This window comes from Drosophila elegans, unplaced genomic scaffold (assembly GCF_018152505.1).
Source record: "Drosophila elegans isolate 14027-0461.03 unplaced genomic scaffold, ASM1815250v1 contig_476, whole genome shotgun sequence".
Lineage (NCBI taxonomy): Eukaryota > Metazoa > Arthropoda > Insecta > Diptera > Drosophilidae > Drosophila > Drosophila elegans.
The window spans coordinates 22,258,638-22,283,211 of record NW_024545863.1 but is presented as its reverse complement, the minus strand read 5'-3'; the positions used below and the strand labels follow the sequence as shown (position 1 = coordinate 22,283,211).

The window sequence follows — 24,574 nt, the reverse complement described above, 5'->3', positions numbered from 1 at the left end:
ATCGCACACAGCAACCGCAAAAATGAAAGACACCTGCAGAACGGCAACTGCAAGTGCAACAAATACAATTCACGACCGCAGCAATATGGGGCAACAATGGCAACAACAAATTGCCGCGGGCCGAGTATTCATGCGTCAATTGCATGTTTCACTTAGCGGCACTTTTCGTGATTGCATGCAGACAGCCAGACAAACTCGAGTTGGAGGTTGTGGGTTGGAGTTTGGGGGTTGGGGGGCTTCAGACTGCAAACGAAATAAGCTGCAAAACAAACTGAACACTAAATTTAATTTTCACATTACTCATACGCCGTGTAATTCAGTTTAGAGTATTTGTACAAAGAAATGACAGCAACCGCAACGGCAACGGCAATGGCAACAGTGGATTCCGGTACTTCAGCCAGCATGGCAAGGTTAGTCCTTCAGCAAATCACAACGCCACAGGCGACAGCAACAGGAGGAGTGGGAGTGGGACTAGGAACTGGAGGATCTGGAGCAGCCGCAGGAGCAGGAGCAACAGGAGGAGTCCCACCAGCCAGCAATGATGCTCCACTCTTCGAAGTAAAATTGGAGCTGACGGAAACGGAAATACGCTTTTCGCCCGCCTTTGATGCAAGTGTGGAAAATAATTTTCAACAAATTGTGGAGCAGCTGTTGCTCGATATAAAACAGACATGCGACTGCATGCCAAGGATTGTGGCTGACAATGCCCTGTCAGAGGATGATGAAGACGACACGGCGCCGGTGGAGTACGAACAGCAGGGACAGGGACAGACGCAGGAACAGGAGCAGGAGCAAAAACAGGAACATGGTCTGGAGGAACAACAGCAGGAGGAACACAAGCCACAGGCCGTGCAATTCAACCTGCTGGCAGCCGCCAAGGCATATAGCCAAAAAATGGAATGCACTGGTATGACTTTCGCTTTGCCTCATTTTTTGTATACCCTATGGGTCCAATTTATTTTCAAACCATTCAAACTTTAAAAACTTGTAGTATTTTGTTATTTACGTTTTACCAACCGACAAAATAAACATATACTTCCCTCAGATTAGAAGTTTTTAGCTAGTTAAACCTTATTGTAATTACTCCTGCACACTGTAACACTAATTTGGAAAGTAAATGTGAAAACTTAACATATCATCGAGAAATCGGTTAGAAATTAAAAAATCTGTCGGCTAAACATTATTAGCTGAGAAAATGAATAAGGAAATTTATTCTTTTAGTATGAATTACTCAAATTTACTGAAGTATGTAGTCTTTTGTTTTTTGTTTTGAATATCTATAAATATCTATCAAATTTTTTGATCGCATGGGGAATTAAAATTACTATCTAAGACAATTTTTTTTGTGCCCACCATTTTTTATTTATTATACCCTTGCAGAGGGTATTATAATTTCAGTCAGAAGTTTGCAACGCAGTGAAGGAGACATCTCCGACCCTATAAAGTATATATATTCTTGATCAGCATCACTAGGCGAGTCGATCTAGCCATGTCCGTCTGTCCGTCTGTCCGTCCGTCTGTCCGTCCGTCTGTCCGTCTGTCCGTCTGTCCGTCCGTTTATATGCAAACTAGTCTCTCAGTTTTAAAGCTATCTGCATGAAACTTTCCCAAAAGTTGTCTTTCTATTGCAGGTAGTATATAAGTCGGAACGAGCCGGATCGGACGACTATAGCATATAGCTCCCATAGGAACAATCGGAGAAATAAATGAAAAAAAATTATAACTTTTCTGTTTTTTAATTTTTTGTTTTGTTCTTCGACATAAAGCAATGGTTATATATTTCAGAATTATGGTTTAAATTTCATCAAAATCGGACGACTATAGCATATAGCCCCCATAGGAACAATCGGAAAAATAATTGAAAACAAGAAAGAAAGCAAACTTCGGCAAGCCGAAGTTCATATACCCTTGCAGCTATTGCAAGAATTAAACATTTTTGAAAACATTAAAATTATAATTTACTTGCGTATATGTTTAAAAACATTGAAGCTATGATGATTTGCAGCTCAATTATTTGATAGGTCTTTTATATATTTTTATTGTTCCTATGGGAGCTATATGCTATAGTCGTCCGACTTTGATGAAACTTAAACCGTAAATTGGAAATATTTAACCATTACTAAATGTCGAAGAACTAAACAAAAAATTAAAAAACAGAAAAATTATAATTTTTTTTCATTTATTTCTCCGATTGTTCCTATTGAAGCTATATGATATAGTCGTCCGACTTTGATGAAATTTAAACCGTTAATCGAAAATATTTAACTATTACTAAATGTCGAAGAACTAAACAAAAAACTAAAAAACAGAAAAGTTATAATTTTTTTTAATTTATTTTTCCGATTGTTCCTATGGGAGCTATATGCTATAGTCGTCCGATTTTGATAAAATTTAAACCGTAAATCGCAAATATTTAACCATTACTAAATGTCGAAGAACTAAACAAAAAATTAAAAAACAGCAAAGTTATAATTTATTTTCATTTATTTTTCCGATTGTTCCTATGGGAGCTATATGCTATAGTCGTCCGATTTTGATGAAATTTAAACCATAATTCTGAATTATTTAACCATTGCTATATGTCCAAGAACTAAACAAAAAATTAAAAAACAGCAAAGTTATAATTTTTTTTCATTTATTTTTCCGATTGTTCCTATGGGAGCTATATGCTATAGTCGTCCGATCCGGCTCGTTCCGACTTATATACTACCTGCAATAGAAAGACAACTTTTGGGAAAGTTTCATGCAGATAGCTTTAAAACTGAGAGACTAGTTTGCATATAAACGGACGGACAGACGGACAGACGGACAGACGGACAGACGGACGGACAGACGGACGGACAGACGGACATGGCTAGATCGACTCTACTAGTGATGCTGATCAAGAATATATATACTTTATAGGGTCGGAGATGTCTCCTTCACTGCGTTGCAAACTTCTGACTGAAATTATAATACCCTCTGCAAGGGTATAAAAATTATAACTTTGCTGTTTTTTAATTTTTTGTTTTGTTCTTCGACATAAAGCAATGGTTAAATATTTCAGAATTATGGTAAAAATTTCATCAAAATCGGACGACTATAGCATATAGCTCCCATAGGAACAATCGGAAAAATAAATGAACAAAAATTATAACTTTTCTGTTTTTTAATTTTTTGTTTAGTTCTTCGACATTTAGTAATGGTTAAATATTTTCGATTTACGGTTTAAATTTCATCAAAATCGGACGACTATATCATATAGCTCCCATACAAATAATAAAAATATATAAAAGAACAATCAAATAATTAAGCTGCAAATCGTCATAGCTTCAATGTTTTTAAACATATACGCAAGTAAATCATAATTTTAATGTTTTCAAAAATATTTAATTCTTGCGATAGCTGCAAGGGTATATGAACTTCGGCTTGCCGAAGTTTGCTTTCTTTCTTGTTTACAATACGTTAATTTTTATATAGAGAATAACCCATAACTCTTCGACAAGGGTACTTTACAATTCGGATACCGAAGCGAACCAATTTGCTATCATATTTCGTTTTTTTTCGCCCATCCTTCTCCATACCTCTCTGCGCATCCCAGCTGATGGCCTGGAAATGCTTGAGAAGGCGATACGCAAGGCCCTGGCGGATACGGTTGAGGCGGCATCGGCATACGCTGCCAAATTCCACGCCTATGCATTCCTGTGGACCCAGCAGAGCGGCGACGTGCTGGCCGCCTGCATGCAAACGGCCAGGGAGCAGACGCACCACGCCAGCGCCGGCGGTTATGCCATCATGGAGACGTTCAAAAAGGAGGTGAGCCGAAAGAGAAGACCCCACGGGCACCGCATGCCAACAGCTTTTTGGGGCTGCAACGATACTCACATAAAGTCGGAAAGCAGATAAGAGTGGGTTGGCTCAATTGGCAACCACACAATTTACGCCGTGTAGCCCCTGAGACCAATAACGCTTGATAAATGCCAACCATTTAGGGTCAAATGTGTGGCAACTGACCAGGGCGAAGAGTAAGAAAAGAAACCCAAACAAAACAAGGAAAAATACTAAACAACTGCTTAACCACCGCATGGTGCCGTTGACTTATGTTCGGGGGCAATTGGGAGCCACTTTCTGCAGCACAGCAGGCAAATCGCCGACGTATGCGTAATATTTTCTTTAAACAATTATCAAACGCCCCGAAAAGTATACAATAAATTACCCGAAAGGCACACACACACAACAGGCAACAACAAATCATGGTCGAAATGCACGGACATGGCGTGAAATTGGGTGTTGCCCAATAAAATAAGGGAAATTCGCCAGCAAGAATAGCCAAACAGAGGAGCAACGAATTCTGAATGATCTGATTCTAAACATTTTTTACTATTTAGGGTGCTGCGCTTTTATGGTTTATACTAAGTCCCGACCGCAAAAATATGTTTATATGGAATGTTCAGAATTTAAAAATTATATATGTTAACTTAATTAGTTTAAAAGGTAATTGTGTTTATCAATTATTTTTTGTATTTTTTAAATTAATTAAAAGCACATATTTTCCATCAATTCCTTTTTAAAAGGCTGTTGATACAATCAAATCCAGCCATAAATTCATTGATACCCTACGTCCAGAATAGAGCACGAAAAATCACTGGCCGGCATTTTATTTATGACTAGCCATTGAGTTGCCTCTGGCGCAGCTGGTGCGCTCAATAAACCGACGGCAGCGGTAGGAATACAATAATATATACACAGCATATAGGGGCTTAGCCTCTCCACGCTCACCTACACACCCATGTGCGGCAAATTAGTAAATAAATTAAGAAAGGGCCTGTCTAAGGAAGTTGTCATCGAGCTAACTTTATTGAACTTTCCACAGATCGAGAACTACAACGAGGTGCACGATGCCATTGATCAGTGCGAAAACAGGAAGTGCATCAACGGATGGCTGGCCCTCGACCTCAAGCCTCTAAAATATGCCCTCCTCAACCTGGCCTGCAAGTGGTCGCACCTGTGCAAAAAATGGCTGCTTCGCTACGTCCAAGGCACTCTAAAGGTATGACATTTCTTACTCGCTTGGGAAATTCCATTTGCTGCTTTTTAAGACCTTCGGTAAAATAAAACAAAAAAATTCTAAAACTTAAGCTATTTATTATTTCGGTGATTATATTTATACATCATTGTCTGCCTGGCAAATAAAAAATCGATCAATATGACAATAACCAGTTCTCATAAATGTACCATTTAGATAAACACAGTTTAATTTTGTATAATTGTTGGAAAATAAGGTATGCCACTTCAAAAATGGTGCTTTCCTGCCTGAGGCTACAGAAACCAACTCGTCTTTTACTTTCAGATAGTTAATGCCAAGCCAGTACCGGATTGAATCATTTAGTTTTTCTCTAATGGCATTTACCTCAGCTTCGTCTTTAATGGAGGCTAGATTCCCACCCATCCGTCGACAGGTCGCAGCAGCGTTAGTCCAATTTTTCTTTACATTGCTTTCAATGTAGAAGTACCTCTCGCCGATCCGCTCGAACCGAGGCGGGATTTTAGAATCAGTTGTGGAATGTTGTATCAAAAGAGGGACTATCCGGGGGGTTGCACGAGAGGTTGTCCGAGGTGACTGATAAGTTGTGAAAGGGTTTGCACTAGGGGTTGCCTGAGTGGTTGCATGAGAGATTGCCTGAGTGGTGGCCGTCACCGGCACGGTTTCTCGCTGGACTTCGATTTTGGTCAAAAGCGCCTGCAAACTCGCCTCTAAGTGGTCTTTCGTAATGGATTCCGCGCAGAATTTCTCGACCTCAACCTCTGGTTGCAAGGCGATCTTCTCTAAGGACTTCTCAAGGATTGACTGCTGATCTTCCAGTTGGTTTTGCACCTCCGAAAGCCTGGTAAGCAAATTACTTTGACTGTCTTTCTGCTCCTGCAGCTGCCATTCCATTTGGGCCTGAAACGCCTGAAGTCGCGCCGCGAAGTCCTCATTCCTAATTGTCATCTGGCACCGTTTCTTCTCCAGCTCAGTCTTTACTTTCTGAAGATGTGCCTCCATTTTGAGTTCTAGGTCTGCGATCTGAGATTTCAGCTCAAAATTCACCGTCTGAAATCTGTCATGTATGTCCTTCTGGTTCTTGTCAATCTTATTAAGCTGGTTATTGGCTTGATTAATTTGATTGCTGATTGGAATAAGTTCCTGATTGAAAAATTGAGCACATTGATTATCAGTGTCGTAACCTTCCAACAATCCAAGCAATTTTCCGGCAATTGCGACCCACAAAAGAAACGTAGCCGTCTGGCACATTTTAAATTATTTTGACCACTCAAAGCGAACGTTTCTGTACTACTAAAACTGAGATTTTTGCTAAAGACACGAACTGTGTATTATCAGTTGTCTATTTGGGTTCGTCTCGACAACCAACTTAATCGTGTTTTCGCTCTTGAACCGAAATCGACGGATGTGCAAAATGTTTGCTTTGGTGTTAGTGGGTGCAAATTCGTTTCAAAAACATATGTATTCTGTAAAATTAGTTAAGGGCATAAGTAATGTTGATAAGTTGGAATGGATGACTCAATTAACTAAGATTAGCGGGCAGCCACTATAAACGGATTTGTATTGCTTGTGGTAACAGTGTTGGTATTTATACATTACTTGAATTGCTAAAGCAAAATAAAATAGTCAACATGTTCAGAAAGAAAAAAAATATTTTGGCTTAACTTACCAGAGGTAAAATAACTAGCTTTTGACTATTTCCAGGAGCATTTATTAAGTTTAAACATTTTTTTTGCAGGAGCTGAACTCATTCATTGCCCGCGGCCATGAGACGCTGCAGCTGCATATCGCTCGGCAGGACTTTTCTGCCCTTCTGCGCGTTTTGGCCATCATGTCAGAGATCCGACAGCGGGAGCCGTATGCGGACAATGTCTTCAAGCCGCTGAAGGACATCATGGGGTTGCTGAAGACCTACAATGTGGAGTTCGAGCCCCAGTTGCTGCGCGGAATAGAACAGTTGCCGCAGCAATGGCAGCAGCTGAAGCAGACCAGTACCGTTAAACAGGAAGCGCTGCAGGACACCCGCTTCCACCAACAACAACGTGTGGCCGCGCTCATTGGCCTGCACACCTGCCATCTGCAGCACTACGCCCGCCAATTTCAGCGAATGCCGGTGAGTGACGACGCATAATCATGGGGAATTCCATCTGTAGATTGTGATGTTAATCACCCTTTGGTTATCAGTTCTTCCGGGTGCCCTGTCCGCAGGTCTACGATTCCTGCGATGAGGTATACCTAAGGCTATATCGCTTTCGTCGGCAGCAACTCCTCTACACCCGCTGGGCCCGGCTCCTCGACATTGCGGCCCCCGAATCCGCCACCCTGCTACTTTGCGAGGTCGAGCTGAGGAGGGTCAAGGTGAGTGCCTCTCATCGGAGCTGATTGGACTACATTCCAAGAACCACAAAAACAAAATACTTCTTGATAATCACTATACATTTATTTATATATAAGCAAATTACATCAAGTACACATCATAGGAACCAAGTTTTTTCATTCCGATCTATTTTTGACTCATTTAATACTATTATTATGTTTGTCGATTTAAAATGACTGAAGAGGTATTCGAAACTCAGTAGAAAATTGAAGATTCCCCATTCTGTGAAATTAAATAAGGCCTTAGGTTAAGGTCAGAAGTAATGTTGATAAGGTGGGATGGACGACTCGTTCCACTACGATTAACGGGCAGCCACAATAAATGGATTTGTGTTGCTATGTTAATACTTGAGATAAAATTCTGGTTTTAATATAAATTTAATTGTGTTTGATGCTTTTACAATTTTTTTGTTAATTATTTATAGTATCTTTTTGCAATGTATTACTTGCAATTTTGAAAAAATATAAAGTTTAACATCTGTGGAAAATTCAGTAAATATAGCTGGATGACAACTTTCTTTGGTTGGATTTTCCATAATTTATTTACTAATGGACGAGTTAGTCAGTATTGTACTCCTAGCGCTGCCGTCGGTATCGATATCGTCTAATTTTTTCTTATTACTTATTGCACCAATTTATTTCTTAGCTCTCATTTATTTCGCAAATTGACTTTCATTAAAATCCACAATAGACCCCTTGTGGGAAAGTTTTAGTAAGGGGAAACAGAAAACTTCGATAAAAAAATATATATAACTACTGGCATATAAACAAGTTATACTAAAGAAATTTAAACTTTAGCTCTATGACTTTGCTCTTGACTTAGAGCACACAGACTTAGCCGTAAAAATATTTTATTTGTACTCATCTGTATTGAAGAGTGTTGTGGAGAGTGTCTTAAGCTTGTCATTGTTATCTGGCCAAAACTAATAATTGACCCATCGCCCGCAGCAACTGTGGGACTTTGTGCGCGTCATCGAGTCATGTATCGTGGACTGGCAGGCCACGCCCTGGCTGCTCATCGACACCGACGACATGGAACACGAGTGCAAGAAGTTCACCCGCGACCTCCGCACCCTGGACAAGTGCATCCGCGAGTGGGCGCCCTATGTGCACATTGTGGGAGTGCTGCGCGAACTGGTCGCCTCGCTGAGGGCCATCACCGAGCTGCAGAATCCAGCAATTACGGAGCGCCACTGGATGGAGCTCATGCAGTTGACGAAGGTGAGTGTTGGGGTAGCTGTGCGGTGTGTGTGAGTGTGTGTCTTTCCAAGTGATTGAACGGGCCAACAATGGAATGGAGCTGGCAATCTGCCTGCTGGCCGATGTCTCTTTGTGCCAAGTGTGCATGGCGAGCAGAATGGCACACATTGGGCAAACATATTAACGGAGGTGTAACTGCAGGACCTGTCGCTACATCGGGAATAGCATTTGTTAAGCATTCTGCTGAAGTAGAGGCCGGGACTCATTCAAACTATCATATCTCAGCAATTATACTGAATCACTGATCTGCCGCATAAATTACGAAAATCTAATCGAATTTCTCGCTTATCTTCATGCTCAGCTCAGTGGACTGCATTCCATGGAAGAGCTGGTAAGTGTAAATGTTAATCAGAACGTAATGCGAAACTAAATAAGATTTCTTCACCGAAATCTTGCATTAAATTGTAGCTATCGCATTTGCTCATCTAAGCCCAATCAGAAAACTGCCACAAGGCAACGGTCATTCATGGGTGCGGGATTATGTGCATTGTTGAACGAGATGCCTACATGTTCTGGGGCCTTGGTTTCATTACAAAATGGTTCTTACAATTGCCTTAGTAGAGATTTTGCTCCACAAAGCCGGAGGAGACAATGGAATGCATTGCTCAGTACTGTTAATTAAATTTGCCAGAATTCAGTCAAAATATTTGATTATTAATGTATGTACAGGCCATTGGAGGAAAGCTAAAGCTAAACTGGCATTCAAAGCAATCAATTACACTGCAATATAAAATTCTTATTATTTATTTTAAATAATTTTAAGCAACGAATATGAATTTTGCTGTTTTATATAAATTAATTTAAGAAAAATAGAGAAATGTGATAGACCATTTACAGTTTAAAACTCTTCGGTTAATTTAAAAAAATAGTAAAAATTCGTTGTATTTAAAATAAGGGCTTTTTTAACGTAAATTTGAAATTCATGCCATGAAAACTAAAAGCTTGCAGCATAGTGCTTTGGATGTGAGTTTCTATCGATTCGCCTATCATATGTACAATCGTAGATACTTCCATGAAGCCTTTGAATTTCAAAGTTTGAAATGTGTTCAAAGTTTGAATTTCATAGTAATTAGAGCCACGATACGTACGATTAATATATAATTTACACAACACAGCTCTCCTACAAATGCAACGAATCCACCAGTTTGGCCCAGCTTTTGACCCTGCAGCTGCACCATCACGAGGAGGATATTAAAAACACTGTGGACCGTGCCATCAAGGAAATGACGGTGACCAAAGTGCTGGACGAGATCAGGGCCACCTGGGCGCACCTGGAATTCGAACTGGAACAGCACCACACCCGTCCCAACATCCAGTTGCTAAAGGTATCCGAGGAGCTAATCGAGACGCTGGACGAAAACCAGATGCAACTGCAGAACATCTCCACCTCGAAGCACATTGAGTACCTCCTGGACAAGCTCACCCACTGGCAAAAGGTCCTCGGAGGTATCGACACCCTAATTGTCAACTGGTTTGAGGTGCAGCGCAAGTGGCTCTATCTGGAGTGCATCTTCATCGGCTCCGCGGACATCCGCGCCCAGTTGCCGGCAGATGCTGCCAATTTTGAGAGGATTGACGATGACTTTACGGAGCTTCTAGCCAAGGTGCGTTCCCCCTTTACAAAACAAATGGTGTATTTTTGGAAATTTTTTTAACGAAAACTACAAAACTGTTTTAAGCAAACAACATATTATCTAGAATTACTTATATTAATTAAATTTTAATAAATATTAGCTTATTATGTTTAAAAAAGGAAAGGAATAAAATTTCGGCAAGCCGATGATTATATACCCTTGCAGGTATTTAAATCTAAATATCGATTTATGTGCGTAGTATGTTTAAAAACATTACGATGATCGATCTTTTTTATAGCTGTTAATGATATCGTTTTTGACTTTAATAAAATTAAATTATAAGTTCTAAATTATTTACCTTTACTATGGCCAACAAAATTTAAATATAAAATAAAAATAGATAATCTACATTGTTTTAAATTTCATATTTTTAAGAAAGCGATTCATTCATAAATTAAATTAACATTACATATGGATTTAACTTGTACTTTGTAGGTTAGTGAGGTTCGGGTGGTCATGCAGGTGGTGCTGCGCCACGAGGATGTCCTTGCCCAATTGCTGCAGCTGCAGGAGCGCCTGACGATCTGCGAGAAGGCCCTGAATGATTATTTGGAAACCAAAAGACTGGCCTTTCCGCGCTTCTACTTCATCTCGGCCGCCGATCTGCTGGACATCCTGTCCAATGGCAACAATCCGCAGGTGATTGACCGCCACCTGATCAAGTTGTTCGACTCGATCCTGCGCCTGCAGTACGAGACCCATACGCCCAATGCCCTGGGCATGCACTCCAAGGAGAACGATGAGTATGTGCCCTTCGTATCCGCCGATCCGGAGCAGCCCGCCTTCATAGTTTGCGGCGGGCGGGTGGAACTGTGGCTGCGCGCCATCATCCAGCAGATGCGGAGCACGCTGCACGAGCTGTTTCGGCGTGCCCTGCGGGTTTTCGGGGAGAAGACGCGGGAACTCTGGCTCTACGACTGGCCCGCCCAGGTGGCACTATGTTGCAGCCAGATCAGCTGGACGGCGGACGTGAACCGATCCTTCGGCTGCATGGAAGAGGGCTACGAGGGCGTGATGAAGGAGCTGCACAAGCGCCAGATTGCCCAGCTAAATGCCTTAATCAATCTGCTGCTGGGCGAACTGTCGCCCGGAGACCGCCAGAAGATCATGACCATTTGCACCATTGACGTGCATTCGCGGGATGTGGTGGGCAAGATCATAGCCTCCAAGGTGGACAATTCGCTGGCGTTTCAGTGGCAGAGTCAGTTGCGTCACAGGTGGGACGATGACCAGGCGGGGAGCTCCAGTGGCAGAGCAAGTACGGCCATAAGTGGCGGCGGCGGAGATGAGGACTGCTTTGCCAACATCTGCGATGCGGAGTTTCGATATGCCTACGAATATCTGGGAAATACCTCACGACTTGTCATTACCCCGCTTACGGACCGCTGTTATATCACTCTGACGCAGGTAAGTGACAATATGGCGTATACGTAATGGCTTGGACACAACATTACCGATTGAACGAAGGAAATTTCACTTTCGCTTTGTAGTCAAGCAAATCCTTTCCAACGGCTCCTGAATTAAATATAAACCTTTTCAACGCCTGCCAGGGGGCGTTAATGGATTTAGCAGCGGAAATCCGCTGCAAATGTAATGTCCAAAGCCAGGGCTTTGAATAATTGAAAGCCAATGTCCCGTGTCTTGAATATATTAAAAGCACAGCTAGTTAAAGTCAATCGAGACAAAAATGCATCGATGGCTGTGAGTGACAGGTAGAGTATGAGCGAGAAAGGGCGGAAATTCAATAAATTAAATGTATTTGCGTGCCCAATTAGCGCAGATTTTTACTCTGTCAGTGGCATATTTCATGCACCACTGCCATATCGAACGTTATCTCTCTGACACCTACACATCATATTGTTTAAAATGTATCGAAATATTTCACAATAGTAAAGTGTGAATCAAATATCAAGAGAAAAGCAGTCACACTTCTCAAAACATATCATAAAAAAAGTCATTTATCGCTTGAATGACTTGCTAAATTAAATTAAATTATACAATTATTACAATAAAATTTAAAGGAAATTATGTTGTATTTATTTTTACTCACATTTAAATAAATTAAACCTCAAACTTGGCAAGTAAACGTAGAAAGCATTAATACAAAAGTTCAAAATAACTTTTAATTAATGGCAACTTGGTCGAAAATTCTTTTAAAACCACATATGAATGCAGATATCTGCTTAGCTTACGATAACTAAAAGTAGTTGCAATAAACACACTTAAGAAGCAGACATTTTTGAAGTCCCTTCAGGCAGCAAACCTACACAATTCAGAAATAAATTTGAATTGAGTGGGAAAGCATAACCAATAAAGCAGCCAAAGCAGCCATCAACGGGGCTCCTTAAGCTCAAAAGAGAAAATAACTTCAACACTTTGAAAAAAAATTATTTTATTTTTCAAAAATTTGAAATTGATATAAAAAATTCATTTTTAGCCCATGACTATAGATAGTATTATCAAAATATTTAACCAAATCACATTAAAACATGAATATTTAAAAAACCTTATCTAACTTTCAATTAAATGGCTTTATATTTTTAAAATTTTATATGAATATATTGGTTCTTAGGATTTTTTTTTAAGTATTTGCCATAAGCACACTTTTCAAGCAGGAGTTTTTTAAGTACCTTCAGACAGCAAACCTAGAAAATTGAGAAATAAATTTGAATTGAGTGGAGTAGCATAACCAGGAGATTGCATAAAACCGCAGCGAAAGGAGCCATTAACAAGGCGATCATCAGTTTGTGGTGGTGCTCTACTGCTACTCCGCGCGCGCCCGCGGCAAATTAAACAACTCGTTAGTGGGAAATAAATGTTCCTTGCCATTTACATATGCCACCTCCATCGGAAAACTCCTGGATTTTCGTCACGCCCAGTCGCTGCGATTGCGGCTGGCCGGTGCGACCGCCGGACCCGCTGGAACCGGAAAAACGGAGACCACCAAGGACCTAGGGCGCGCCCTGGGCGTAATGGTTTATGTCTTCAACTGCTCGGAGCAAATGGACTACAAATCTTGTGGCAACATTTACAAAGGACTCGCGCAGACGGGAGCCTGGGGCTGCTTTGACGAGTTCAACCGCATCTGCGTGGAGGTCCTGTCCGTGGTCGCCGTCCAGGTGAAGACCATACAGGAGGCGATAAAGGTACGTGCGCTGTCCGCTTGCAAATTGATTTCGTCCTCCAATCCCTTTCCGTACTCCATCCTCGCGACCTGCTGCATTGATTGCTTTTGCCGGAACTCGCTATCCTCTCCTGTCCTCTCCTGTCCTGTCCTGTCCTGTTTGGTCCTTCCTTCTGCTCCCTCTGTTTACAGATGCATAAAACCCAATTTATCTTTATGGGCGAGCGCATTTCGCTGGAGCCGTCGGTTGGAATTTTTATCACCATGAATCCGGGCTACGCCGGCCGCACGGAGCTGCCGGAGAACCTGAAGACCCTGTTCCGGCCCTGCGCCATGATAGTGCCGGACTTTGCCTTGATTTGTGAGATTATGCTAATGGCCGAGGGCTTCCAGGATGCCCGACTGCTGGCCCGCAAATTTATCACCCTGTACACGCTGTGCAAGGAGCTGCTGTCCAAGCAGGATCACTACGATTGGGGGTTGCGGGCCATCAAGTCGGTGCTGGTGGTGGCCGGTACGCTCAAGCGGGACGACCACAGTCGGCCGGAGGATCAGGTCCTGATGCGGGCGCTGCGCGACTTCAACATTCCCAAGATTGTCACGGAGGATGTGCCCATATTTATGGGCCTGATTGGGGACCTCTTTCCGGCTCTGGATGTGCCCCGCAAGCGTGTCTTTGAGTTCGAGAAGACAATCCGGCGGGCGGTGAATGAAATCAAACTGCAGCCGGAGGAGGGATTTCTCATGAAGGTGGTGCAGCTCCAGGAGCTGCTCGATGTGCGTCACTCGGTGTTTATAGTGGGCAATGCGGGCACTGGTAAGACCAAGATCTGGCAGACGCTTCGTGAGACCTATCGCATCCAGAAGCTGAGGCCCGTGTGCCATGTCCTCAATCCCAAGGCTCTGTCCAACGATGAGCTCTTCGGCATCGTCAATCCCACCACGCGGGAGTGGAAGGATGGCTTGTTCTCCTCCATCATGCGGGAGCAGGCCAATATGCCGCCTGGCAATCCCAAGTGGATTGTGCTGGACGGCGACATCGATCCCATGTGGATCGAGAGTCTTAACACCCTGATGGATGATAATAAAATCTTGACCCTGGCCAGCAATGAGAGGATATCCCTGAAGCGCGAGATGCGTTTGCTCTTCGAAGTGGGACACCTGAAGGCGGCGACTCCGGCCACTGTTTCCAGAGCCGGCATTCTGTACATCAATCCACAGGATCTGGGCTGGTCGCCGTGAGTACTCTTTCAAAAATTTATTAGGAAATCTAGAAAATTTAATTGTAGAAACAGGAAAATAATTATTAAGTGTATAACTTTTTATTGTTTTGTTTAAGTATGTATGTATATTGGTTATTCTGATGACATCATTTTCAGCTACAAAATTATTATAAAATTAGTCAGAATATTAATAAAAGAAAGAAAAATCACTTTCATTTAAGTTCTCTTATTTTGGCAAATTTTAAATTATATATAAATTACCCTTTTAATGATTAAAATATTTTATAAAACCACTGCCCTTTTTAAATTTAAACCTAATGTGATTATAAAAGTCATAATATTTAATAAAACTTCATTAAACTCGAAAGAAACAAGAAAGAAAGCAAACTTCGGCAAGCCGAAGTTCATATACCCTTGCAGCTATTGCAAGAATTAAACATTTTTGAAAACATTAAAATTATAATTTACTTGCGTATAAGTTTAAAAACATTGAAGCTATGATGATTTGCAGCTCAATTATTTGATAGTTATTTTATATATTTTTATTGTTCCTATGGGAGCTATATGATATAGTCGTCCGACTTTGATGAAACTTAAACCGTAAATTGGAAATATTTAACCATTACTAAATGTCGAAGAACTAAACAAAAAATTAAAAAACAGAAAAGTTATAATTTTTTTTCATTTATTTCTCCGATTGTTCCTATGGGAGCTATATGATATAGTCGTCCGACTTTGATGAAATTTAAACCGTAAATCGAAAATATTTAACCATTACTAAATGTCGAAGAACTAAACAAAAAATTAAAAAACAGAAAAGTTATAATTTTTTTTTCATTTATTTTTCCGATTGTTCCTATGGGAGCTATATGCTATAGTCGTCCGATTTTGATGAAATTTAAACCGTAAATCGAAAATATTTAACCATTACTAAATGTCGAAGAACTAAACAAAAAATTAAAAAACAGAAAAGTTATAATTTTTTTTCAATTATTTTTCCGATTGTTCCTATGGGAGCTATATGCTATAGTCGACCGATTTTGATGAAATTTAAACCATAATTCTGAAATATTTAACCATTGCTATATGTCGAAGAACTAAACAAAAAATTAAAAAACAGCAAAGTTATAATTTTTTTTCATTTATTTTTTCGATTGTTCCTATGGGAGCTATATGCTATAGTCGTCCGATCCGGCTCGTTCCGACTTATATACTACCTGCAATAGAAAGACAACTTTTGGGAAAGTTTCATGCAGATAGCTTTAAAACTGAGAGACTAGTTTGCATATAAACGGACGGACAGACGGACAGACGGACAGACGGACAGACGGACATGGCTAGATCGACTCGCCTAGTCATGCTGATCAAGAATATATATACTTTATAGGGTCGGAGATGTCTCCTTCACTGCGTTGCAAACTTCTGACTGAAATTATAATACCCTCTGCAAGGGTATAAAAACCAATCACTTTCAATTAAATTCCGTAATATTTTTAAATGCTATATGGATTTATTGGTTCACAGGATTTTTTATTATCTAAAATAGTGTCTAGAAATATTTTATTTTTTGTAATAAAAGTTTGTTAGTCTCATCCTGAGAAACTTCTTTATTGTCATAGCTACGTTTCATCGTGGTTGGAGACGAGGGTTGACATGATTGAGCGGGGCATCCTGACCAGCCTGTTTGAGAAGTACTTCCCCTGCCTGATGCAGCGCCAACGCGACTTCCGGCGCATTACGCCCATAACGGACATGGCCATGATCCAGATGACCTGCCACCTGCTCGAGTGCCTCCTGGACATCGACGAGGGCGGTGGGGATGGCAGGGGTCGAGGGAGCTCAGCCGGTGGGGCGGCAAACCCCCACAGCCTGCACCAAGGCGAACTCTCCCACGAGGCGATGGTGCTGGCCCTGGAAACCGTGTTTGTTTATGCCACCGTTTGGAGCTTCGGATCCGCCTTGAGTCAGGATGTAATCATCGACTGGCACCGCGAGTTCCACAAGTGGTGGACGGGGGAGTTCAAGGACATCAAGCTGCCCAGCCAGGGCACCGTGTTCGACCATCAGTTGAATGTGCAGACCCTGAAGTTTCAGCCTTGGTCTGAGCTGGCCACCCAGGAGTCACTAGAGGGTCAAATTGATGCTGAGACTCCCTTGCAGGTGGGCGAATAACAAGAGTGGTCTAGTTTAATGCTATTTTAAACAATTTTCTTCCTCAGTCTGTGCTGATTTCCACGGCGGAGACCACTCGACTGGTCTACTTCCTCAAGCTGCTCATCGACCGCAACTTGGCCTGCATGTTGGTGGGCAGTTCCGGCTGCGGTAAGGGTGCCATCTTCCGGGAGCTGTTCAGCCAGTACGCCAGTGACCAGGAACTGCTCGAAGTGGCCGTGTCAACTGGCGTGACTGCAGGTGACAGCCATCAACAGCAGCAGTCCGTGAATCCTGCGGGGGCGGCGGGGGTGGTGCGTCGCAAGGCCTCCTCCTCGGCCACTCCACTGCTGACCACCGTGCAGGCCACGCACTTCAGCTTCTACACCAGCTCGGAGATATTCCAGAAGATGCTCGACAGTCCGCTGGAGAAGAAGACGGGGCGATGCTATGCACCCAGTGGACCCAAGCGTCGGCTTATCTACTTTGTCAACGATTTGAACATGCCCGAGGTGGATGCCTATGGCACAGTGCAGCCACACACGATTATGCGACAGTTCATGGACTACAGGCAATGGTAAGTGTGAGTGTGAGTGTGAGTGTGTGTGTGAACAGTGAGCAGTGGTCTTTCAACGGCAGTGATTAGAGCTTTGGAGTCATCTCCCGACCAGGTACGACCGCCAGAGGCTGCAGCTCAAGGACATTCGGCACTGTCAGTTTGCCGCCTGCATGAATCCTACGGCCGGCTCGTTTACCATCGATCCACGCCTCCAGCGCCACTTCTGTGTGTTCTCGGTGGCGCCGCCCAGCGAGGACACCCTGCAGCACATCTACGGCAGCATCCTGAGCAGCCACCTGGAGAGTGCCGCTCAGGGATTCAGCAAGGAGATTCGCTCCATCGGCGGCTTGCTGGTGCGGGTGGGCATCGCCCTGCATCGACGTGTGGAGTACGCCTTCCTGCCCACCGCGCTGAAGTTCCACTACCTGTTCAACCTGCGCGATCTCACGGGCATCTATCAGGGTCTGATGAACAGCGTGGGTGCTCCGGCGGCGGCGGCGGGCGGAGGAGGTGCCTCCGGCTATGGCGGTACCATCTGCGGCAGGCCCTCTGAACTCATGCGGCTCTATGTGCACGAGGCCTTTCGCGTCTATCACGATCGCTTGGTGGATCCCTATGACATCAAGTCGTTCAAGTCCTCCATTCGGGACATATTCAAGAAGGACTTTGAGGATTTCGACGAGGACTTTGTGTTTGCAGAGCCGCTAATATACAGCCACTTTGCCCAGTCACTGGTGGACCAGAAGTATATGCCCCTCAAAAGCTGGGACTCACTCTACCAGCTTTTGATAGAAGCCCAAGCCAGTTACAATGAGGTGGTGGGCTACATGAATCTCGTCCTGTTCGAGGATGCCATGATACACGTGTGCCGGTAAGTTAAACATTAATAATGTGGGGAAATCACTTCTAAAGATGTTCAAAAGTATGCAATAAAAAGTTGCCCTCATATTTCAAAAGAAATCCAATGAACTTCTGGATATTTAACATGTTATTGCATACTATTAGGCATTTGTATAAACAGTATAAAATATATGTTTTATAATTTCCCAGTATTAATCGCATTCTGGAGAGCCCTCGTGGAAATGCCCTCCTCATCGGAGTTGGAGGATCCGGCAAGCAAACTCTAGCCCGCCTGGCGGCCTTCATCTCCTCGCTCAGTGTGTCGCAGATCCAAATCAAACGGGGATTTGGTTTACTAGACATGCGAGAGGAAATCGGCAGCCTTTACATGAAGGTGGGCCTCAAAAACCTGGCCTCCGTGTTTCTCATCTCCGATGCTCAGATACCGGATGAATCCATACTGATGCTCATCAACGATCTGCTGGCCTCCGGCGAGATTCCCGAGCTCTTCAACGACGACCAGCTGGACACCATCACCAATGGGATCCGCAACGAGGTGAAGCAAAACGGTACGCTGGACACCAAGGAGAACTGCTGGCGGTATTTCGTGGACAAGGTGAGGAGGCTGCTCAAAGTGGTGCTCTGTTTCTCGCCAGTGGGTCAAACGCTGCGAGTGCGGGCCCGGAAATTCCCGGCCATCATCAGTCGCACTGCCATCGACTGGTTCCACGAGTGGCCCAAAACCGCTCTGGAGTCCGTTTCCCAGAAGTTCCTCAACGAAATCTCCGGCATTCTGGAGGTAAGTACACTTTAAAATTTTGTATGTACTCATATGCGTGGCAAAAGATAAATTATTTTGACTTCTAGAGATTTTTTTTCAATTATATATCCGTAGTGTAATTGAAGAATTACCTAAAACTATACCCAAAATTTGTGGGCTATCCTTTTTGTAAAACTGCCTTTGACCACTAAAAAATAGATTTTTTAAACGTTTAAGAACGTTATTATATTATGCACACTTTTAATTTTTAGGTTTATATAGTTTTAAGACTTTTATTTTTTAATTACATTTTCAAACAATAACAAAAAGTTTTGAAAAGGTATTTTTTTATTGGGTTTTTGAAAATGTATCTGTTATCCTGTTTTGAGTGTACTGCGCCCCCGTCCCTGTAATTTATGCGTCTGTCGGGCACAATTTACAACTGCAAGCCGTCACGGCGGACACTTTAAGTCCCCGGCACAAGAACGACAGTCGACTGACCTGACCCATGTCCTCTTTCGCCCACGCCCACCAAAAATGTCCATGCAGCCCGAACTGGTGCCGCCCATCGGTTGCTTTATGGCTTACGTCCATGGCACCGTGAATCAGATATCGAGAATTTATCTGCAGAATGAAAAACGCTACAACTACACGACCCCGAAAACTTTTCTGGAATACATTTTCCTCTACCGCAAACTGTTGGTGGACAAAAACGGAGAGTTTGCGGAGCGCATCGCCCGTCTGCAGAGCGGAATGGCCAAGCTGGCGGAGTGCGCCCGTCAGGTGGACAAACTGAAGGTGAGTAAATGATGGAGTGGAGTGGAAGTGGACCACACGGTGACCATATGCTGCATATGGGAATGAAATGTGTATGCTGTGAATCCGGTTCGCGGGTGACAATACACTGGGAAAATTATCTCGTATATGGAGTGCACAAATTTTAACTTTATTTAGATAGTTAAATTTATAGGAGGCTCTATAGAAATTTATAAGGTGTCTGAAAATATTTTCGGATCAACAATATATTATATATTTCATACTTTTAAACTTAAAATTAAATTAATTTTCAATACTATCAGGCTTGTGGAAATATTTTTGTTCTTATTAAATATTTGTCAGCTTAAGCTGGGTTTTTTTCTTTACACAATCTTTATAAAAAAATGTATTTTTTCCCCTCTGTACAAAAAGATTGTATGCCTCAAATAATAATTCCAGCCAGTACGTAACAAAAAAGTAGTACAATCACGTCAGAGTTAAAAATTGTGTCTGTCTGCCATCAAATATTAATTAAACAAGAACGCTGTATGCCCGCAAAATCGATCATCATGGGCATCAACTTTCAATGCTACACAGCCATTCGATCCGTCGCGTCGAACATTCAATTAGTGCGCTTAATTGAATTGTTGTTGCAGCAAATCTGCTGTCCACTTGCCCCAGAGTGGGGCAACATCAATGGCGGAAACCGGAGAAGCGGATGGCCGCTGCCATTCTTTGAGTTTTTAACGCCGTTTCCGGTTACGTCGCGTATACGCAATGAAGGCCCAACTTTGCGGCGCTAAACAACGACCATTCAACTGTAAAAGCAACGAGGTGCGGGAATGAGGGGAGCAGGCCAAATGTTATTTAAACTAATTGAATTAAATTGAATTCGTTTCTGTCGAACAAAAGCCATTTCAGTTTTCCTGAGCTCTGGTGGGTCCTCAACCTGCCAGCCTCTACACCAGTTTCACATCACTTCTGCCCTTCAGTGATGGGGTTTTTACCTGTGGTACAGGGCTAGCTTTAAAAAAAAAAATTGAAAAAAATTAAAACAACAAGAATGTATAGACCTACTCTTTAGATAAAAGAAAAAGATAAAAAATAAATATACAAAGTTAATTAAAGCACGGCTCTTTAGACAATAGAAAACATTAGTGTTCCTTAAAATATCTAATGAATATATAAAATAGTGAGTAATTTATATTATCAAATGAGAAATTTTATTTTAAGGGTCGCATACTAATTATAATCTTACTTTTTGTATATACTTATTTTATTTATTTGATAAATAAAAAAAGGAAAAAATAAAAATAGCTATTAAGATACAACTTTTTGACGTTTTTCGATAGTCCTTTCCATCTCTACGTTTTTCGCACCACAAGTGAGTTCCACTTGTTTCTTTATTGATGTGCCCGCAATTTACTGCGCGAAAGTTGCTCTGCGTAAATATTGAGCCATCGTGTCGTGGCCTTAATTATTTTCGTCTGCCGTAAAAGTTTTCAGCTCACTTTGATTCTAGCTTTGAGTTTCAAATTCCGTTTCCACCCACACAGCACCAACTGGCCATCCAAGAGGTACAGCTGGCGGCCAAAAACGCGGCCGCCGACAAACTAATTGTGATTGTTAGTGCGGAAAGCGAAAAAGTGAAGCGGGAGCGGTACACGGCCTCCGAGGAGGAGAAACGGGTGCGCATCATCGAGGAGGATGTCTCGCTGAAGACCAAGGTGTGCGAGGAGGATCTGCGGCAGGCGGAACCCGCTCTGGTGGCCGCCCAAGCGGCCCTCAACACTCTAAACAAGAACAACCTCACGGAACTCAAGTCCTTTGGCTCACCACCCAAGGCTGTTGTCAATGTCTGTGCCGCCGTCATGGTTTTGCTGGCCAGCAATGGTAAAATCCCAAGGGATCGCAGCTGGAAGGCCTCCAAGTTGATGATGGTGCGCGTGGACCAGTTCCTTAACGATCTGCTCAACTACAACAAGGATAACATACACCCTCATATCATTGAAACGCTGCAGGAGTACCTCAAGGCAAGCTGAAAAAATAAAATTCAATAGTTTCATAATCAATTTAATTATTTTTAACTTTCAGTGCGGTTTTTTAGTTATTTTAAATTTTGAGAGTATTAACTCTTTTTTTTCCTATATATGATTTGACTATTTTTGGAGAGACAATAATATCTGAAAATTTAAATCTCAACCACATTAAACTTAAACATAACACAAGGTGGCCCACAAAACAATTGCGTTGTAAAGAAAAAAAGAGAAAAACGGCGTAGTAAAATAACACATTCAAATGTTTATGTGTACCATTGTTTTTCAAAATATAAACTTACTTAAAACAAACTAAAAACATGGTAATGTAATTATTACCACATTAAATTGGTTTATCCTACAGGAAATATGTAGATTTAAATTTCTTTTATTTTAAATCTACAGTTTTCCTTACTTAAAAATAAAATAACAAGGGACCCATTTAGTTTCCAATATTTTTCAAATTAATTAAAATATTTTAATATTCAACAATGTGATTTTGTATTTACTTACCCTATTTTTGAATTCAAAAGCAAGACTTTTTTACTATTCCACTTTTAAACAGTGTCAGAATAAGATCATTTAGATAAAGGTTAAATGATTGTAATTGCAGGACCCCGAGTTCAATCCCGACAAGGTGGTGCAAAAGTCGGTGGCTGCCGCCGGGCTCTGTGCCTGGGTGATCAACCTGTACCGCTACCACCAGGTCTTCCTCATTGTGGGACCGAAGCAGCAGGCGCTGCAGGACTCGCACCAGGAACTGCTGGAGGCCAGGGAACGGCTGCAGTACCTCAAGGCGAAGATCAACAATCTGGAGGCCAAGCTGGCCGAGATTCAGGCGGAGTTCGAGAACGCGGTGGCCGAGAAGCAGAGGTGCCAGCGGGAGGCGGACAAGACTTCCTTCACCATCGACCTTGCCCATCGGCTGGTCAATGGACTGGCCAACGAGAATGTCCGCTGGAAGGAGTCCGTCCAGAGGTGAGTCCTCCGGCGGTCCGATTGCGGGTGGTTGCCCACTGCATTTATGCGTAATCAATTATTAAATTTAATTTACATTCTGTGTGCGCCCGCCATGGCTGTAATTGCTTCGCTTGGCACTTTACCTGCCCTCCAGTGAGCGTGTGGATGCGAGGTGCTGCACTTAGAATAAAATCTTAAAAGTACTGGGAAAATATTATATTAATAATGAGCTACAGCGGTCCTAAAACCCAACCGCTCCTAGCCACTAATATAAGTTCTTATCCCATATTTTCTTAGAAATACTTTAGATGACTGTTTTTTTTAGCTATTTTCCACCGAGTAAATAAAACTGCCTCTTGGATAGCAGTGCGCTTATCATAAACAAACATTTAAAACTTAAAATTTAATTTTTTTTAAATTTATTAAATTATTTGATTCATTCAATATGTGAATATGTGAATCTAATACGTAGAAACCTAATGTGAGTTCCAGACAACTCTTTATGTTTTTAAATGGAGAATGAAAGTTATAGTTTGTGACTTCTTAAAAAAAAACTCTTCGTTTACTCAACTATAGCATTTCATAAATATTATGGATGTGCAATTTTTTGACCATCAGAATGGAAATTAATTAAATCTTTGCTGATTTTTCTCAAGTGCATGCGAATTCCGCTTGCTTGCGGACCACCGTGGCAACAAAAGGCCGTAAATTTTATTTACTCGCTCCCATTTGGCGCACTGCGAGGTCCCCGAACCTGGCTCATTCACTCGACTGCGCACTCGTCGCCAGGCAATGAACCGCCAGGAGTGGCGGCAGTTTGCAAAAATCATTGGCAGTTAACCGAAATGCATTTAAGCTGCTTCAGACCGAAGGCACGTACTCTAACATGGGCATGCAAAACTTGTCATAGTCGTAGTCATAGTCATGGTGAGTGAGTGGTGCTGGGCTGCCATGGAGCTAATCCCATCGGTTGCTGCTCTGAAACCTGGTGACGTGAGCCACGAAAATGTCGAGCCAAGGTGCAAGGCACCTGCCTAACAAGCCAACAATTGCAGTTGACAAGTGTGAAAGTTGGCACAATAGGGCGGAGGTGCAGCGAAAAGGAAGAAAATCGAAGAAGGCAGGCAAGTGGCGTGTGAAGGAGGTAAAGCCTATTAGGTTTTCAAAGGATGTGGCTGATGGATCCGGGGGTATTGCATCTCTCTCTGGATTAAGAATGGGTTGCATTGATGCAGCCTTCGAAAACTATGAAATTTACATGATATATTTCACCGCCTCGAGGTATGCAACATGTTTTTTTAACGAATGTCGCATGTAGAATTTACTCATGTATCAATCAAGTGTTTATTATGCTTAAGCGTATTTGTTTAACCTGCGCTAAATTTTTTTTACTTTTATTGAGAAATTATTAACATAGAAACATTCCTCCTGTGACTGAATATTTTCGTTATTTGAGAGTTGTATTTCTACAATACTTCTGGCGAATTTATTTATTTTGTTTTGCAGTGTGGGTGATTTGTTTGCAATCTGTGGGCAAAAGTAAAATGAGTTTTATTTGTTTTGCAAGCTAAGTGTTTTATAAAAAAATGTGGATAAGATTAAGGAGTTTTTTAAGTAGTCCTTTACAATCAAAAGTTTTAAGCTTGCGGCAAAAATGATTTGGTTATGAATTTAAAGAACAAAATAAAGCTTTTGAAATTCGGCATTGATATGCTAGAGTTTTAGTTAAAAATTAATTAAATAGTACAAAAAGAAAGTTTTTACTTGGCCGCCTTTCATGAATATTATAAAATTTCCATCTTTTACTATAAAAAATACATGTTAGTTATGTTTACTAAAAAATGTAACAAAGAATATTGAAGCCCTTTTTGT

At 41.9% G+C, this 24,574-nt stretch overlaps 1 protein-coding gene across 1 annotated transcript in view; it reads left to right on the top strand.

Annotated features, from left to right (window-relative positions):
- LOC108147201 (dynein beta chain, ciliary) overlaps positions 1–24,574 on the top strand; it is a 40,436-nt gene that overhangs the window by 9,142 nt on the left and 6,720 nt on the right. The window contains exons 10-27 of the mRNA XM_017273555.2: positions 321–907; positions 3,581–3,795; positions 4,853–5,029; positions 6,762–7,136; positions 7,208–7,381; positions 8,348–8,620; positions 8,961–8,990; positions 9,775–10,263; positions 10,729–11,700; positions 13,173–13,439; positions 13,610–14,655; positions 16,260–16,800; positions 16,860–17,368; positions 17,463–18,221; positions 18,401–18,989; positions 19,500–19,748; positions 21,263–21,739; positions 22,356–22,720. Of these exons, the coding sequence (XP_017129044.1) occupies positions 321–907; positions 3,581–3,795; positions 4,853–5,029; positions 6,762–7,136; positions 7,208–7,381; positions 8,348–8,620; positions 8,961–8,990; positions 9,775–10,263; positions 10,729–11,700; positions 13,173–13,439; positions 13,610–14,655; positions 16,260–16,800; positions 16,860–17,368; positions 17,463–18,221; positions 18,401–18,989; positions 19,500–19,748; positions 21,263–21,739; positions 22,356–22,720 (8,094 nt within the window). The remainder of the gene's footprint in view (positions 1–320; positions 908–3,580; positions 3,796–4,852; positions 5,030–6,761; positions 7,137–7,207; positions 7,382–8,347; positions 8,621–8,960; positions 8,991–9,774; positions 10,264–10,728; positions 11,701–13,172; positions 13,440–13,609; positions 14,656–16,259; positions 16,801–16,859; positions 17,369–17,462; positions 18,222–18,400; positions 18,990–19,499; positions 19,749–21,262; positions 21,740–22,355; positions 22,721–24,574) is intronic.